At 44.9% G+C, this 16,916-nt stretch overlaps 1 protein-coding gene across 4 annotated transcripts in view; it reads right to left on the minus strand.

Moving 5' to 3' along the window:
• The window catches only part of FRMD4A (FERM domain containing 4A), a 383,039-nt gene that overhangs the window by 226,804 nt on the left and 139,319 nt on the right, over nucleotides 1-16,916 (minus strand). Inside the window, exon 1 of one of the 4 annotated variants that reach the window (XM_075767219.1) lies at nucleotides 10,844-11,212. The exons of 2 other annotated variants lie outside the window; for them this stretch is intronic. In XM_075767219.1, coding sequence (XP_075623334.1) covers nucleotides 10,844-10,939 — 96 coding nt within the window. In that variant the 5' untranslated portion in view covers nucleotides 10,940-11,212. Of the gene's footprint in view, nucleotides 1-974; nucleotides 1,292-10,843; nucleotides 11,213-16,916 lie in introns of those variants that run through there. One more of the 4 variants, XM_075767394.1, reaches the window with a different exon arrangement.

Consider the following 16,916-nt stretch of genomic DNA (forward strand, 5'->3'; position numbering starts at 1 on the left):
ACCACAGGCTAGAAAGCTGGCAAACTCTCCTGTTTTTCACTTTTGTGGTTGATGCCTAAGATTCCTCATCACTAGACCCTGAAATCGGAAGCATTTCATTTAAGCGATGCCAAAAAACTCTTCTGAAAATTCACTTGCTGTCTTATTTCTTACAGCCTGAATTCAGAGAGTATGCATCACCTTGGCATGACTTTTTTTGAAGAAGATAAATGATCTGGCAATCCCTTGTCATTGTTTTATCCCCACACCCCAAAAAACTTCCAAAACTCTGACCTTTAGGCACAGAAACATCAAGTTGTGTTGGAAAAAAAGGAAACTTTTTTGAAATATTTTGATATTTTAAATAAACTTTTAAAAAGAGACTATACAAACAGATTGTTATGTGCAGAAGCAAATCATACATTGCTTCACTGAGCTTTGATGATTTCAAGGAAGAAATTCCAGTTAACACTGGTTTAAAGTGTTTGATATATCCAGGAGGAATAAACTTGATTTTCTTGAAAACACAACTACTTTTGCTTGTTCCTCCATCTCTTACAAAACTAACCCAAAAGTCAAAGTGGTAAAAGACTGTAATCTAAGAGCTGTCAAAATCCAAAAGCCAAGGACACTTGATACTAAGCAATACACAGTTTAAATGCTCTGTCAGTGCACTTCTTTTACGGAAATATTCCTCAAACTGTTCTGACCAAATCTCTTCTCCTCTAGATGTCCTTCATCAAAATTTTAGATGATACACAAAACCAATGCAGAATATATTCTGCCCTGGAGTCACACTGTTCCAGTTTTGCATATTACCATTTACAGTAGATGCTTTAGCTATACCACAACACATTGATAGTGTTGCAGGCACAGTTTAGCAGGAAATGTAAAGGAATTAAGTCATTGCAACACTTGGATAGACCATTACATTTGTAGGCTGCCTTCTGGATTATTAGTGTCTCACTTTAAATAGGAAATAGTAGCTTACTTACGAACACATCCATTAGTAGGTGCTCCAGCGTCACTTCAATATCCTCTAATTTAGCTGCTAAAGTCATTGTGAATTCAAACGTTAGCTCCAGACGGAGAAGAGCCCTCAGGAGTCCCAATCCAAACCGTCTGTGGCCAAAGCTAGTTCTCAAACTGTAGCAAATGAGTTTCTTACAGATAAAGAAAATCCGAGAAATCAAAACTTAACATCTGAGTCCAGATGATGCCTGGACTCTGTGCCGGCTGTCAGTCCTGCTCGCGGGACTGAGGGTTATTCCATGTGTGCAAGATGGGAGCAGAAGCTGCAATGTGCGTGCTGCTTTCCTTTCAGAGCTCCCCAGTGAGAAACATGGAGTTATATCTGGGAAACCACAACAGAGGGAGGGAGAGACACACAGAGGGAGAGAGAGGGGAGGAATGGAATAAACTGCCTTTGACTATGACTGATATTTATAGGACTACTTGTTTTTGACTCCAGTCCATTTCTCTGTTCATTTCTGACCTTTCACAAATGGCTCAGCACACTAGAGCGTATTGTAAAACGGGGGCAGCAGGTCCCACAGAAGTTGGCTGTGACCAGTGCTGGGCCAATTCACACAAGCACACCATCAATAGCTCTTTGTCAGAGCATATCAGGCTCTGCACTGTAGCTAATGACAGAGGAGAGCACAGACGTGTAAAAAACAAGGAAACAAAAAGTTGTTTGGATACTAATTTTTTCCTAAGAATATTAATAGATTCCCTTACCCACTCCCCAAGGCATCGGGCTACAGTAGTGACTGCTGAGGTTATGTACGAAGGGGAATAACCTCAAATAATCCTACAGGGTTTGACTCTGCAAACACCCTGGCACCCCCTCTGAAATGTCCTCCTACTGCTCAACCCCTTCAGCTCTGCAACATCCCCATCCAGGATGCTAAGCACCTCTCGGAGCTAGACCCTTCCTTTCGCTGTATTTATGGAAAGTTTAAAGCATAGTTCTAAGTGCTTGCTGTTCCTCCGCACATCTGCTCCTACTTAAGTCAGTGGAGTAAAGGTGACATTTCTGCTTGCTTAGCACTTTTTGTCTGTAGCTCTCACAGCACCACATGTAGTGGTAAGGTACTGATGGACCTGATCCAACTGAAGCTAAACCCAATGGGGATCCTTCAAGGATTTTGGTTAATGCTAGCTGGGAACCAAATAGAAAGGAAACTGAGGCACAAAAAGGAGAAATACTGAGTCTTAGTATGGCCAGGAGTGGTGCTGAAGTCTCTTGCATCTTAGAAAGTGCCAAGTTCACCAAACTGCCCTCCATGATGTCCACATTACTTGGCCAAACTCTTTCTCTCTTTCTTTCTTTCTTTCTTTGGTATGTACTCACATAGTTTGAAATCTCAGAGTAAAATCTTGCATGTGATGTATTCCAGACACTGGAAAAAAACCACCAAGGCTGCCCTAAAGGATTCAGAAACTGAAGACTAGTATTATTTATAAAGGTGTGAGATGGATGGAGTTGATGGAGCTTAGAGGGACCTCTAGTCATAAATTCCAACTAAATGTGCTCAGAGTTATAGCTGAAATCACATTTTCAGACATCTAGCATCAGGATCTGAACAGGAGCTGCCTCTGATGGCCGAGTTTTACTAGACAACAACATGATAGACCATTTGGGACAGGATATGATGGATAGTTTCAATAGCAAAGAAGGGCATGTAATTCATTTTCCGGATGGACCAACTCTCATTCACACAAGGCCCTGCCTCAGATAATAGGTTAGCTGCTCCAGAAATAAACCCAGCACGGGAAGCTTGTCTACTGCAGAGAAAACCTGTTCATCATCCACATGCTGCCCTTTCATTAAAGCTTTGACAAAGTGTCTATCTTCACCAGTCTGAGCGGAGGGGTGTTTTAACGAGCATGGATCAAACCACAAAGAAATATATTTGCAGGGTATTACACTGAAGGCAGTCAAAACTCAGGGAACCATAGTGCAATATGCTGATGAGTGAGCTAGCATGCATTGCTCACCGCTGCACGGGGCCACGTGGGTTTCACTGCAGAGGGGATTTCACATGCTCTGCTCTTTAGATGTATTTGCAGAAGAAGACTTGGCTGCTGGTAAGCCTTCATCTCCTCTGACACGTGTGGAAATTCAGAGATTCCCAGGAAGCTACAGTCTCTACAAGTGCAGGGTACAAGGACATGTGGCTGTCCTTTTGCAGGTCCCTGTCCCTGGTCCGCAGCAAGCAGCGCTCGGGCTGTGTCAGTACGAGACAACAGAGGTCCACCAGGACTGAATCGTGCATTTGTCTGCCTCTAACTGATACTACTGTCCAACTCATCTGACCACAACAAGAACTTTACTGGAACCGAACATGTGATCACTTCTCCCCTCCCCACCCCATTTACTGCACAAAGGCTATGTGTTACATACTGAAATATGAAATTAAAGACCTTTTTCTGTAGGATCCCACTGTTCAATAGCACAGGGCAACCACGTCACTTGTGCCTCTTGGCTGTCCCTGTAGCTGCATCGTATTGGCAACAGCAAAAACAACAGGAGACATCTTCCAGGGTCAGAATGCAGTGTCCATGTGACAGACTCTTTGACTCCAACACAGGCTCATTTTTGTCTTCACAAAGATGAATTTCAAGATTATTTCAAAACTGATCAAGAAAATAGTGTCAGGCACAAGAAAATTGCTTAAGGGGACACATAATGGCTTCCCCTATTCCCATTCAAGAAACACCTGGCACTAAAAACACCACATGCTCCACTGGTGACAGCAAGGAGGATGAATGGGTTCACGGGTTCTCACCCAGTCTCAGCTTTACATGGCCTGGGCTTCTATTAGTTATCAACAATAAATAGCAGAGATATGAGATATACCAGCTCTTAGACTCTTGCAGTTATAATATTCAGCTTAGCAATTCTCCTACTGATCAATATTAACTGTCTTCAGAGATGGTCAGAGGTTTGGGAAACATGTTGTTGATGTAAAAATTTGCTTTGCTGAAGTCAGTCCTGTGAAATTTTCTTAATCCCTAGAGTGCAGGGTATTTTGTACCCAAAGGTATCTCTCTTTCCATTTTTCCTTCAAATTGCACTAAAAATTTCAGATTCAAAGAAAAGCACAATGGGAACAGTTCTAAAATATAGAAAATGTACAGAAGATGAGGAAAAAAAAAGTGTCCCTGTTCCAGTGATAACTGAAGCAGTTGGTGTGGTTGTGGTAAAAAAAAATTACTGACAGTAAAGAAAAAAAGGTCACCAGAGTGCAGAAAGTTGTTTCACTCAACCCCTTGCAAAAAGTGGGTAGCAGAAAGAGTCACAAAATCAGATCTAAAATCAGAACTTATTCAAAATGCACCACAGCTTAAGGACATCTCAATCTATCTCACTGGCTCTCTTCTGACTCTCACTTTAACGTTGCTCACCCCAGATGACCTCTTTTACAGAAATAGCCTCTCAAATACAAGAAACAAGAAACAAAATTTCACTGAGTTCCCCAGAGACTATTCCTAAACCCTCTGTGCATGTGTATTATAGGCACACACAAAAATGAGATCACATGTAGTAATGAGAAGCTCTAACTCGGTTAATTCTTTAATGCAGTAAGTCCAAACACTTTCTTTATTAAATCATTATTTCCATCTTTTCTAATTCCTGAGAATTTATTATTTTGGCCTTTGCAAGCATGAGACCTCTTCTATTTAAAGCAGAGCATCCATCTGACAGCACACCAGGGTATTTGTGCAGAACAGGATGTTCTACACCCACATTTTCCCCTCACTTCCTTCCTAGTTTTCTTCTACCATTTGGGAATAAGATATCAGAAGAGAGCTGAAAAGTGGAGACAGTTGGAACATTTTTGCCAAAATGATATTTCAGCAAAATATGATCTTTTTCAAAAGCTGAAATGTTATGTAGGGACACGCTGGGTCCCAGAAATGTTTTGTTAGGGGGGTTTCAAGGGTGAAGGTGGTTGGTGATGGTAGGAAAAAGTCATCCTCCAACGGCTGTCTTACAAAGACAGGGGTGTAAAAAGTTTAGTGAGTAAAGCCAAAAGCTGCCAAGAAAGGGTTAGAGAGCAGATCTGAGAGTAATTAGTCCCAGGATGCTACATTTGGGCCAGGCCAGCTTGCAAAGATGGCAGCAGAGGAGTCTGGGGAGGAGAACAAGCAGATTATTCTTGTATGAGGCAAGAAAGCATGCCTGGGTCATGGAGTCCATGAGCAAAGGCACCCTGGGTCACCTCCACTTGTGTAGCCAAGGGGTCAAGTCCTCAGTAATTGTGGATTATGAACATGTATGACAAACATGGGTGAAAGCCCATTTGGGGCAATGCCTTTGCCAGCCCACAAGTGTGGGATGGGATGGCAACTCAGCTGCAGCAAACTGGGACTTGTTACCACCAACTAGCGGAGAACTTTTATGAACTTCTCTGCTTTAAATAATCAAAGTGAACATTTGAAGATGAGTCTTTTGATGTCTTACACAGTTTTTTCTATGCTTTCTTCTCTTGAGAACAAATAATAGATCTGTTGCAACAAAGCATGAAGCTGCTCCCTTTGGGAAAGGTGAAGAGAGATGTCCCGTCTTCATGGTAAACTTGGATGACAGAGAAGCATCAGCTTCCAAAATCCTCTTTCCATCTCCAGCTTTCCTTCACACACAAAATCCTGGATGTAGGAACTCATCAACCTGACACTTCCAGGTTGGGTTGCAGTAATTCACTGAATCTGGAGGTAAGTGTGAAGCCTAGCAGGTTCCAGCTGGCCCAGGGCACAGCCATCTGCCTTCACCTTGGTTCAGGATGCCAAGTCGACCCCATACTGCAGTAGCTTTCAATGTCAGCTGAAGGCCTTGGTGATAATTTTCCAATGAATGAATTAACCTAATGCTGTATCAAAGGATGAAGATCAGCCTACGGCCCAACCTCAGAGCTATGCTCCAGGGTGAAATGAAACAAATTCTTCCGATAACGGGAATTAGCTATGACACAGTGTCTCTGGAGAAGGAGCCCTACAAACCTTGAGTCTGTGCAATCAAGGCAACAAGGAGATGGCCTTTTGGTTCTCTCCAGGCATCTGGGTGAGGACATGTGCTACTCTACCTGTTCATAGACAACCTGAGAAGAGAGGTGAGCAGTGAGGGAGCATAGTTTACAGGTGACAGCATGTACCATAGTTTACAGGTGACCATATTTGGGGTAGTGAGAACAAGGACCTACAGAAAGATATGAAGAGACTAAGTGAATGAGCAATAAAACAGAAAATTAAATTTAATGTAGCCAAATGTGAAGTAATGTTCATGGCAGGAAAAATGTTCTGAACTTCATGTATAAAATTATGGGCTCTAGGCTCACTCAGGAGTAAGATATTTGGATTATAATAGGTCTATGAAATGTCAGTTCATTGCTCAGTAGTGGTGGAATAAGCAAATTAAATATTCACAATTACCAAGGGGCAAGCAAAAGAGAATATTATTATGCCACTGAATAAAAACAGGGTGCACTTCTTGAATACTATCTTCTGATCCCTTTATCTCCAGAAAAGATATAGAGATGGAGAGGATTCAAGGAAAGGAAGTAAAGATGATTAAATGAAAAAAAAAGTAAAGAAAGGACTAGATAAGCAAAGTGGACTCTTTGGTCTGGGGGGGGGGGGGGGGGGGGAAGATGCCTGAAGGAGAAAATGAGGAGATCTACGGAATGATGGTGAGTTGACCCTTTTCAAGGGATCAACTGTTCGCTGTTTCTCCCAATACAAGAAAAAGGGTGCATCAAATGAAGCTGGCAGGAGCCATGCTCAGAACAGATTAAAGGAGGTGATTCAAACACAGCTAATAGTTGATCTGTGGCACTCCTTGCCAAAGGATGGTAAGAATGCAAAGTTCTACCTGGATTCAGAAAAAGACTGGACAAATTAAAGGATGATAAACCCATAGAAGGACACTGGACATCTAGAGGCCACACCCAACACAAGAGGTCTCTGAATTGAAAACATGGGAAGGTAGGAGAATATACAGGGAAAGTATCATGTATGTTTTCCATTCTCTTTGCATCACTCATAGCCACTGCTGGAGATGTGACACTGCGTGGACCTTTGCTTTGACCCAGTCTGACCACTCTTAAGTTTCAGTCCTGTATGTGAAAGCTGCCCCAAATTTACCACGAATTTTCCTAAATGCCTAAGCCAATTCCAGACTCTGCAAAACAAAGTTCTCCATGAAATGCTTTGACCGCCAAAAGACAGAAATGTCAGAGACTCCATGAAGTCACCAGACCTTTAGATATCACTGCTAGGCTTGCATGGAAGATGTGTGAACGCTGAAGCTGTGGAAGTGGTGTGATACTGGTTGCTGATCAATGGCCTAAGCAAACTGTAGCTCCGATCTACTGAATGGGAGCCACCTGTCTCTCTCACAGCAGGTATGCTTTTTTAAATTTTATTTATTTTTTATAAGAGGGATGTATGTATGTTTATTTCCCATTATTTATAAGTCTTGCCTTTGTCCCAAAGTGATGACACCCCATGGAGGGGCAGCTACTTGACCTGCTACTGTATTACTGCTGGCAAAGCTGACATGCAAGACCATCCGTGGAGAACGGGGCTGAGCATGGCTGATGGCTAATGTGCCTTTCCTTCGAGAGCAGCAACCCATCCTAAACTACGTGGGCCAAGCCTGCAGGTACATAGTGCACTGCCAGCCAAGACTACAACATGTCTGAGGGCTGCTCAACGGGCCAGCTGAGATCCCACGTGTCTGTCCATCTCTTTGCTGGCAATAGGATGGAGAAGTCATTGCTTGCAGCTGAACGGGCTTGCCAGGCTGGGGCTGGCCCGTGCCGCCAGATGAAGAATGAGTGTGGGAGTCCCATTCCTGACCTCTCGCCCGCAGTGGGATTGACATAGCTCCATAACGGAGAAAAAATGCTGCTTCCACACGACAACAAGATAAACGTTTTTATAAGAAAGTCCCCAGATGGGAAGCACCAGCAGCCCCGAGGTATTACAAAGAAGCAAAGTGATGACCGGAGTCACGCTACCCTAGCAGGTTTAGCATCAAGGCTCATCCCAGCCTTTTTATAGCCTTTAACGTGGATATTTCTGTTTTATTTTATGAAGCGAGCTTAGCGTCAGTGAAATGGAGTCCCAGATCATCCTGCCTCTGAAAAGTCCCAGGTGTCGTAGAGCACTCGGCTTTCAAGTTTAAAAATCACAGCTATAATTTCTGGTTTATTGTTGCTATATTCAGCCAGCATCTCATCTCCTTCCTGGGCATAACTGCTGCTGTCTGACTTTTTTCACTGCCCTCATTGCATTGCTCTTCGCACTGGGTGGTCCCTCTTCCCTTGATGGCCTCACACCGCTCTCTGTAACTAAGACATTGTTTTATTTTCATGATTTAACTGAATGCCCTGAAAGCCATCCTTTGGCTAGAAGGCATCTGCCTCCTGTCCTTCTCACATGCACTCTTATTTAAAGGCCACTCTGGAAAAGGGAGGGGAAACCTCAAGTTTTCTTTCTTCCAAACTTCCTCCAGGGCCAAACAAGCCACCCAAGGATGGAGGAACTGTTTTGTCTTTGGCACAGATGAGCTGAGCGGGTGATGCTCAGATGGGTCTTGGCTGTTTCAACCAGGGAGAGGGCTATGATCATGGAGAACATGGAGAACATGGAGAACATGGAGAAATCAAGAGTCCCCCAATCTGGTTAGTCTATGCATACCCAAGTCTGCCTCCCACAGTAGCACTCTCTGCAACACAATTCACCTGTGAAAATCACAGCAATAGAAATGTGGAGGTTTTTTACATTATCAAGAATCTTTCACCTTTTATAATCCTATTTGCCACAATTCAATGTCACACTGGCTGCTTCTCTTGCTTTCCTAATGCATCGTGCGTTTGGCTTTGGGGTCTCCCACGTCTCAAGGTGACATGCTGGGCAGGGCTTCCACAGCGATACCATTTCCCTGGGAGATGGCTGTGCTGTGCACACACTTGGAGATGTCCAGATGCCACTGAGCCACACGAGCCTATTATTTAGCTTGCTGGGAGGGAGCCCTCTTCAGCTCCCCTCCTTGATGTAGCAAATCAGCTGCATTATTAAAATGATTAAAAATAGACTGAGCTTGCCCGAGATTGCATCTATAATGGATCAATTGCTTTTTATACATTTTTGGCTCTCTACAGTGCTGCTTTGTCATGTCACTTTCACTCGTTTGGGCGAGATCTTGAAATAATAGGCACATTCAGGAGATATAAATATAGCTGTTTATTGCGTTAAAATGGGTCTGCAGACAAATCACAGTCCCAGCTTCAGGTATTTGAAAGTTAAATCTTCCTTCCTCTGTCCTTTCCCTTTTGGACCTGGATCAAACACTGGACTTTGCAGCTTGAGGGCTGATTTATCTTAAGCTATAGGCAGTAGTTCTGCTGCACAAAATTCATGCCCTCATAGGCTGTTGATTTAAGCAGCTCTTGGTGCTAGCCTGGATTTGATTCCAGTAAGAGTGCAGAGTTAACATTGAAAGGCTGCAGCAGTGAAATAAAAATAAATGCACTGCATTGTGTAGCTTAACGGGGTGCTAATTTCTTGGGAGCACATAAATAGGAGGCACAGAGCACATCTGTTTGCTGGCGTTGGGTTGGGAAAGAGCAGGGGAAATTTGGAGCTCTGTCACAGGGACAGGCTGAACTTTGTTCCCAAGTCTCGCAGCACTGCACAAAGTCTCCTCTGTAGAATATCCAGTTAATTAAAAATGATATTTATGGTCCCCTGGTGATGCATGCCCGTAATTCTGCTATTAGTATTTCTACAAAGTCTGGCACCGCAAGACATTTGGGGCCCCGGTGAGACAAACAGCGGTCCTCATCCTTGGTGCTACCCATGTGGCTGGAGTCCACAACAGAGGGGCTTTGGGCAGCCAAGCCCCTCTCCATCACGCTGTGTTTGCTGAAGGGTTTTATTGCCTGGGTCTTCCGCAGTGAACAGGGGACACCCCCTCCACCTCGCTCTGAGATTCCCAGGTATTTTGCAAGCAGAATACAATTAATCTGCCTGATGCGGCCGATGGTCTCAGCTCACATTATCACTTACAGTGAGATACACGGAGGCACAGAGGAATCCAATACACCTAAAAGTACGGGAACTATGTCCCATGCTTGACCCACCAGACTTCACATCCCCTTGCCTCCTTCCTCCTCTAGCTCACATCCAACACAGCTCACAGAAATTATCCCCAGGCAATGACAGAGTATTTCCCTGGCACGTCCTGTAAGCCTGGGCATTTAGGAACATTTGCAATGTTTCCTGCTATGTGACTCATGGGCTGTTAGCTCAGAGAGCTTGATGACTCAAGAAGAAGCAACGTCCTGAAACTTTAAAATATGCACATGATAAAATGTTGTAGAGGTGATGGGGGATGGAGGGAAGCAGGGAGATTTTCAGTGATTTTAACCCCCCTGTTTAGGCAGCTGCTCTGAACGCAGTCAGTGAGAGGGAGAAGTTTCTCTAGAGGCAGATTGGAGCAGAAACCTGTCCCTCTCCTGACCGCGGATGAGGCTTAGGGAGAATGGTTTTCCAACCTGCTCCTAACTGACCGCTCTCGGCAGCCCCTGTGGGCTCCCACTTGCTCTTTTAGCCGAATGTGAAGAGACTTAATGTAGTGAAGCAACCTCTCATTTAACCTGGCCAGAGGATGTCCCAGAGGTCTCCATCTCTCAGGGAAGAGATCCCTACCTTCTCATCCCACTCTGTTCCCCTCCCTTCTTCATCTTCAAAAGATTTCAGTTTTGGGAAACTCCTGCAGAAGTCACCCCTGCACTGTCCCAGCCCTCCGCATCCCCCGGCACCCACCTCCTCCCCGGCGCGAGCAGCTCACCTTCTGCAGGGGTGCGCAGACCCTGAGCTCGGCCGGCACCCGTGAGGGTCTGCAGAGCCGCGGGAGCTTGCGTCTCATTCTCGCGTATTTTTTCATGTCCTTATTTTGCGTAAAGATAAAGCTCCTCTTACGGTCCGTATCCAGTTGCCGACAGCTTCTATTAATAGTTGTTAATTTGTCCTAATAGCCAGACACTGACACTACAAGTACGCTGCAGTGAGTTGTTATAAGCTTGGTAAGAACAAGTTTCAGTTGTTGAATGTTTAGCTGATATTATATGCACAAAGGCTCTACCCTGATACCACTGAAAACAATAATAAAAATCTAACGTTTTATTACCAAGCCCTTCCCTCTATTCCTTTTTACACATTGCTAGTCAGTTAAAAAAGGACAGTGCCTGCTCATGGAAAAAAAGATGATGAAAGCTAGAGAAACTCCTTGACACACTCCTTTTTGGCTTTATGTATTTCACTTTGAATTAGGATGCCAAACCAGGAGAATGACACTGCAGACTTCTGAGGCATTAAAAAAACATGAATCAGACCTCAGCATGATTTTATCTGCTGAAAAAAAAAGCCTCCAACTATGGAACTCAAAAAAGAAAATACTGTTTGGGCTCTTTCTCATTGCCTCCTAGTTTTGTTATACTTCGCTGTACTTTAATGCTCTTCCCCAGAATGGTGAAGGGTAAAAAATCTTTTATTTTCGGACTGAGTCTGGCATTGCCAGGTAATCACTTGGTCGGAGGAGTCAAGGCTTTAGGAAGTGTGAGACTCCCGGGGGATGCCATTCTCCATGACCTGACATCTGGTCCCCCCAGATTCATTTCACGCTCAACGAGCTCCCTAGAGGGTATCTTGGCCAACACAGGCCTCACCTCGCTGTCCATGGTCAAAGACAACCAACAAGCACTTCCAAAAAAAGGCCATTCATGCTGTGATCCTTCTGCCTTTCCCTCCACTGACTGCTGGAGGGAGCCTTGGCAGCTCAGTGGGATGAAGCCCCTCCTCAAAGCCTGGCAAGGGTCAGCAGCAAGAGGAGATGGGAAGGACCACCTTGGTTGTATTAGCCACTCCACTCTCCTGCCACTGCAGGTAGTCCTGGGAATGATGTTTAGTCTAGGAAGAGCCAGAGGGTACCTTCTTCCTGTGCCCTCATCTTCACAAAACCCACCAGCAAATAAGGCTGGAAGCCACTTTGGTGCTGCCAATGCTCCTACACAACCCTAAGACGCATTAGCTGAATTTCCCAGATGGTTCCAGGGAGCAGACTGGAAGTCACGCCAGGTAAAGGCACAACACCGCTGACAATATGACCTGTGCAAATGACTTTCTGATCCTAAGTCTGGAGTGTGGCTTACCTCTGACGGTGTGATCAGATCGCACAAATCAGGACCAGGGAGGCCGTAACACCTCAAGTGTGCCATTGCACCCTGTCTTACATCCCCTCCCCACCCCAGCACAACCCCCAAAGCAGGCTGACCCCAGGGCCAAATGACTGACCAAAGAGAAACAAGTTTCTCTCTCCTTGTCCTAGAAACTGAAGCCTGGCTTAACATGGCATAAAACCAGCTTGAACAGGCAGTGGTCTCCTCTGCCACGGTGGTTTGCTGAAACGATCAGCGGCGATTCCTCCACAGCGATGGAATAGAGATGACAAATCTGTCACTGATTACGCTCCATTACATCCTCTCAAGATTTCTTGTGCTGCCTGCAGAGTTGATGTTCTTGCTTTGGTTGTTGAAGGATTTTAGGTAAAACAGACAGCCAACATCTCTGGTGGCAGCAGCCTGGTGCTTGGGGTTTGATCATTTCCCAGCTCTGCCCTGTGGATGTACAAAGGCGTAGGGGATGCAGAAATCACTATTTTTCTGAGTCATAATGGCATTTATCAGGAAAATACCTGTTAAAAGCACATGGCATCTGCTCCCTACACTCCTTAGCAGGAATCTTACTGCAAAAACAGTCTCTAGTACCTCCAACGGTGGGACCCAAACCCTGCGGCTCACTGCATGCCTCCTGGGGAGGTAAGTGATGCTGGGAGAGTAAGGCAGGGCTGAATCCAGAGATGCCAATACAGTTTTAGCAAATCGGGGGGCTGCAGTGGCTATGTGCATGGAGGGACTTGCACAAGTAAGACAAGACAATTCCCACCTATGAAGAGCCTCTGCAAAGAAGGACTGTTTGAAAATGCTTCACAGCCAGTGCTGGAAAGTAAAACAGTTGCAGAGTTCATTGTTTATGGTATGGGACCTCACAATCCCTAATAAATTTGCTTTCTGTGAATGGAAAACACAAAAAGGCCCTGGCTGTCACTTACTCCTCCTGGCTCCCTATTTCAAACAGCCTTTCAAACAGCAGATTGGATGTTTCTCAGCAGCTTTCTACCTGCCCTTCCCACTTCCCACGTGACGCAGCACTCAGCCATCCTCTACAACATCCCCGAAGGCTCCTGCTGAGGCTTTCTGCCCCAAATCCCTGCAGCCCGGCTGCTCACTTTGCCTCCTCTCGCTAAGTCAGCCAGCTGTCCGAGAAGAGCCCGTACTCTCCTGGTTGACTTCAAAGGGGACAAACGGAAAGCACTTGCAGGGACTCTGGAAATAAAACTAATGGTCGCTCCAGGGAGTGACGGGTTTTGCTCTCTCGGGTTGGTCTGACAGATCCATCAGGAGGCACTTAGCTATAAAACCTTGAGAGCTCTGCAAGGGAACCCGTCCTGCTTCTGTGTTTATGTTGTTCTGAACTGTCTTGTTGATGTAAGAGCAAGAAAAGGCAAGGTAATGGTCCTCTTTGGAGGGGTTTTAGGCACTTAGAGGGAAGCAAAAAGCCAAGGCCTGTATAATTAAATTGCTAATCTCTCACCAGATCTGGCAGGCTACGTACTCTTGTTAAAAACAGGTTTAAGCCCTGCAGCAATTTTTGTTTCGACTCTAGGTACAAGCCAGGATCCTTAATTCCTTCAGCCTTGAAACACTTTTAACAGTGGTGTGCCCTTCACTAGAGAGGTGCACTCTAGCAAAGCCCAGACACCAAACAGCGTCAAGAAGACCCTCTTCCTTCTTAAAAAAGGAAATTATTAATAAGGTGAAGGTGCTTATGCTCTCTGCTGAGGCACAGCGTCTACTGAGTCTTCTCTCTCAGCGATGTTCACTCACATTGTCTTTCTCTTTCCTCGTTCCATATCTAAGAGTCACTTGCATCAGGGACCCCACCGAGCTCAGCAGACCAGCCCCCAGGTGTGAGGTGTCACACAAACACCTACAGAAGGGTTTTCTTGCTGTCTCTGTACCTTTGCACACTTTCTATACCATACCAAGCCCTAGATGTCCTGCTGGCTAATCTGGAGCAATGGAGAAGGCCAATTTTGGAGCTGAATAAACTCATACATTTCTCACTGGTACATCCCTCCTCCTTCAGCTATCAGATCTTACATATAGACAGACAATGCTTGCAGACTACTCTTGTGTTGCTGAGGAAAACAGGCAGGTGTAGAGGCATGAGATGGGATATTTGGGTTTATTCATCACTTTAAGGAAAGCAACCAAAATGAAATGAAAAATTCCCATTCTTTCACCATCCTGGCCACCTACCTTGGGTTTTGTATCTCCCTACATCATTTTCTCACCTGCCTGGAGGTCAGGAGGGAGAAAGTGTCCCGAGGAGCACCATCTTGCATTGCTCGCAGCTGCTCAGGGGCTCAGCTCCGAGCCCTTGAGAGCAGCTTTTCTCTGAGACATGCTTCATCCCGCAGGTGAAAGCAAGGGGCAGCGGCATGAGGGGAAGGGGGCACAGATACGGGAGGGAAAAGCAGCCTGGAAATCAAGCTGCTCATCACTGTCAATGGGGCAGGTCCCCAACAGTTATATATGGCCATGTCTCCACTGATACTGAAGGGTACGTCAGGTGAAAATTGTACGTCAGTGCCCTGATCAAAGGGCTCGGAGAGGCAGAGAGGAAGGTTAGCAGTACTGGGCAGTGAGAGACCTCTAAAGATTAAAAAGCATACAGCACAGAGATGTTACACACGCTAAAAAGCAAGAGGAAAACACTCAAAGAAACAGTCTAACGGCTGGGACCACATCCCTGGAGATCCCTGCTGCTCTGGGATTGCATGGCAAAAGCCTTCAGTGCCACCTGAGCAATCAGCTGAAGTTTGTGAAAGTCCCACTTAACATCTGCGGTTGCGGCAATGTAAAATTGCTCAGCCTTTGAGATCCTCCAAGGACAGGATCTGGGCTGGGTTTGAGATTTGCACGTCTACTGGATTGGCCCTGGATGTGAACAGTGGGAGGCACAAGGAACATTTAGCCCCCAGGAAAGAAAATCACCCATTTGTTGTTCCAAACATCTTTCTGATGTCTGTGCACATTAAAATATATGGTCTACTTCATTTCAAAAGGATGTTTTGGTGTGCTCTGACTCAAGCACCAAGGACATGCAAATTTTATTTATGTCACTGCGGCACTCACCTGTCACTGGCTAAACCAGCATTAAACATTACACCTTTTCCCTCAAGAAGGCAGATGCACCGCAAGAGCTGAAATTACCGTGGCTTAACAGATTACTAGTCATCACCTTGCAGTGAAGATGTTTGCATGCTTCCAGCACATTGTAATATAACATAAACCATATTAATTTAAATTAATGTTAATAACTTGCTAATCTGTGATAATTCAGTCACTCGCAAGCACCTTTGCATACCCCTTGGTTTATATGACCTGTCTCACTGTGTTGAGGGAATGAGGAGACATTCACACACACGGGGCATTTCCCTTTGTAGATCATCTAGGAAAATACCTTTCTGATGTTCTTAAATACATATATCGAACAGAACAAAGATTCATAGTTTTAGGGTGAACAGGCCAATTTTCACAAACTTGTGGTGAGATGGTTTCTGTGATCAGCACAGAAGTTTTTTTGTCAAAATGAGAGAGAAATGTGTGCCTCAGCACCCAAATGGGCAGAGTGCTGAGCAGATGGAGGAGGAGTGTGGTTCTCCCACTTTTCTAGGACATGCTTTGCCATTCGCTTCTCACCTATTGCAACCCATTGCTTTTTCTTGTTCTGTCTCCCTTAGCTGTTGTCTCCTCAAGCTGGAAAAGTCTTATTTTTTTTCATTCTACTGTGAAGGGCAACTTTGAAAAACAAAACAGGATGGGAAAAGGCAGCAGGCAGGATTGCTGAAGAAAGCCTTTCTCAACCAGTTTTCGAAATCCAGCTTCTGAGAACAAGACCTGAGCACAGGGAAATGAATGAGAAACACACTTGAACCGTGGATGTGGTTGCTAACCCTGAGTTATTTTGACTCTGTCATGTATATTTGGACTGATCATTATAAATGCTGAGAATCTACATTTCCTAAGGGCCTCCTTGGGAGCTGTGACCACTAAGCACATCATGGACTGAGGTCTGAATGATTAGAGTAGCTTCTCTGTGGCTTCTCTTAAAAGGTTTGCAGACTTTTTGTGATCTGTGAATCCCAGAGAAGCAGCATTTCTGTACCCAGAAATGCACTTCCAGAAGACAATATATTTGAACTGGCTTATTATTTTCTTGCCTCATACATTTCCTCCACAAAGCCAGCTGAATACGACTCTGCCCATTCCCTTCCCTGCTCAGTCCTGGCACTGGGGACAGTCCAACGCCTGCTGTGTGCCATCTCAAAGGTATCTGTGCTTCAATAGTGGGCAAGGGGAATGTATCCTCACTGACCGATGTAGCAACCTGCAAGAAGCTTTAACCACAGGCTCCCTATATAGCTAGGAAACAATTTCTTAGGCGGAGGGACTACATAGGTAAGGAGCATTCAGGCAGGGAAAGATGACAGAGGGAAGATACGATCAAAGTGTATAAAATCATGAAGGACACAGAGATGGTGAATAAAGAAGGATTATTCTTTTTTAAATTATTTTATGCTATGACACCAGGACTAAGGACTATGCAATGACATGATGAGGCTGCAGATTTAGAAAATGAAAAAGCTCTTATTTTCATAGCACATGATGAAAGTAGGGAAAGTATCACCAGCAGATGCAGGGGAGGCCAATGGTGTAAGCGGGTTGGAAATATAATTA

The sequence above is a fragment of the Balearica regulorum genome, chromosome 1, assembly GCF_011004875.1.
Source record: "Balearica regulorum gibbericeps isolate bBalReg1 chromosome 1, bBalReg1.pri, whole genome shotgun sequence".
NCBI lineage: Eukaryota > Metazoa > Chordata > Aves > Gruiformes > Gruidae > Balearica > Balearica regulorum.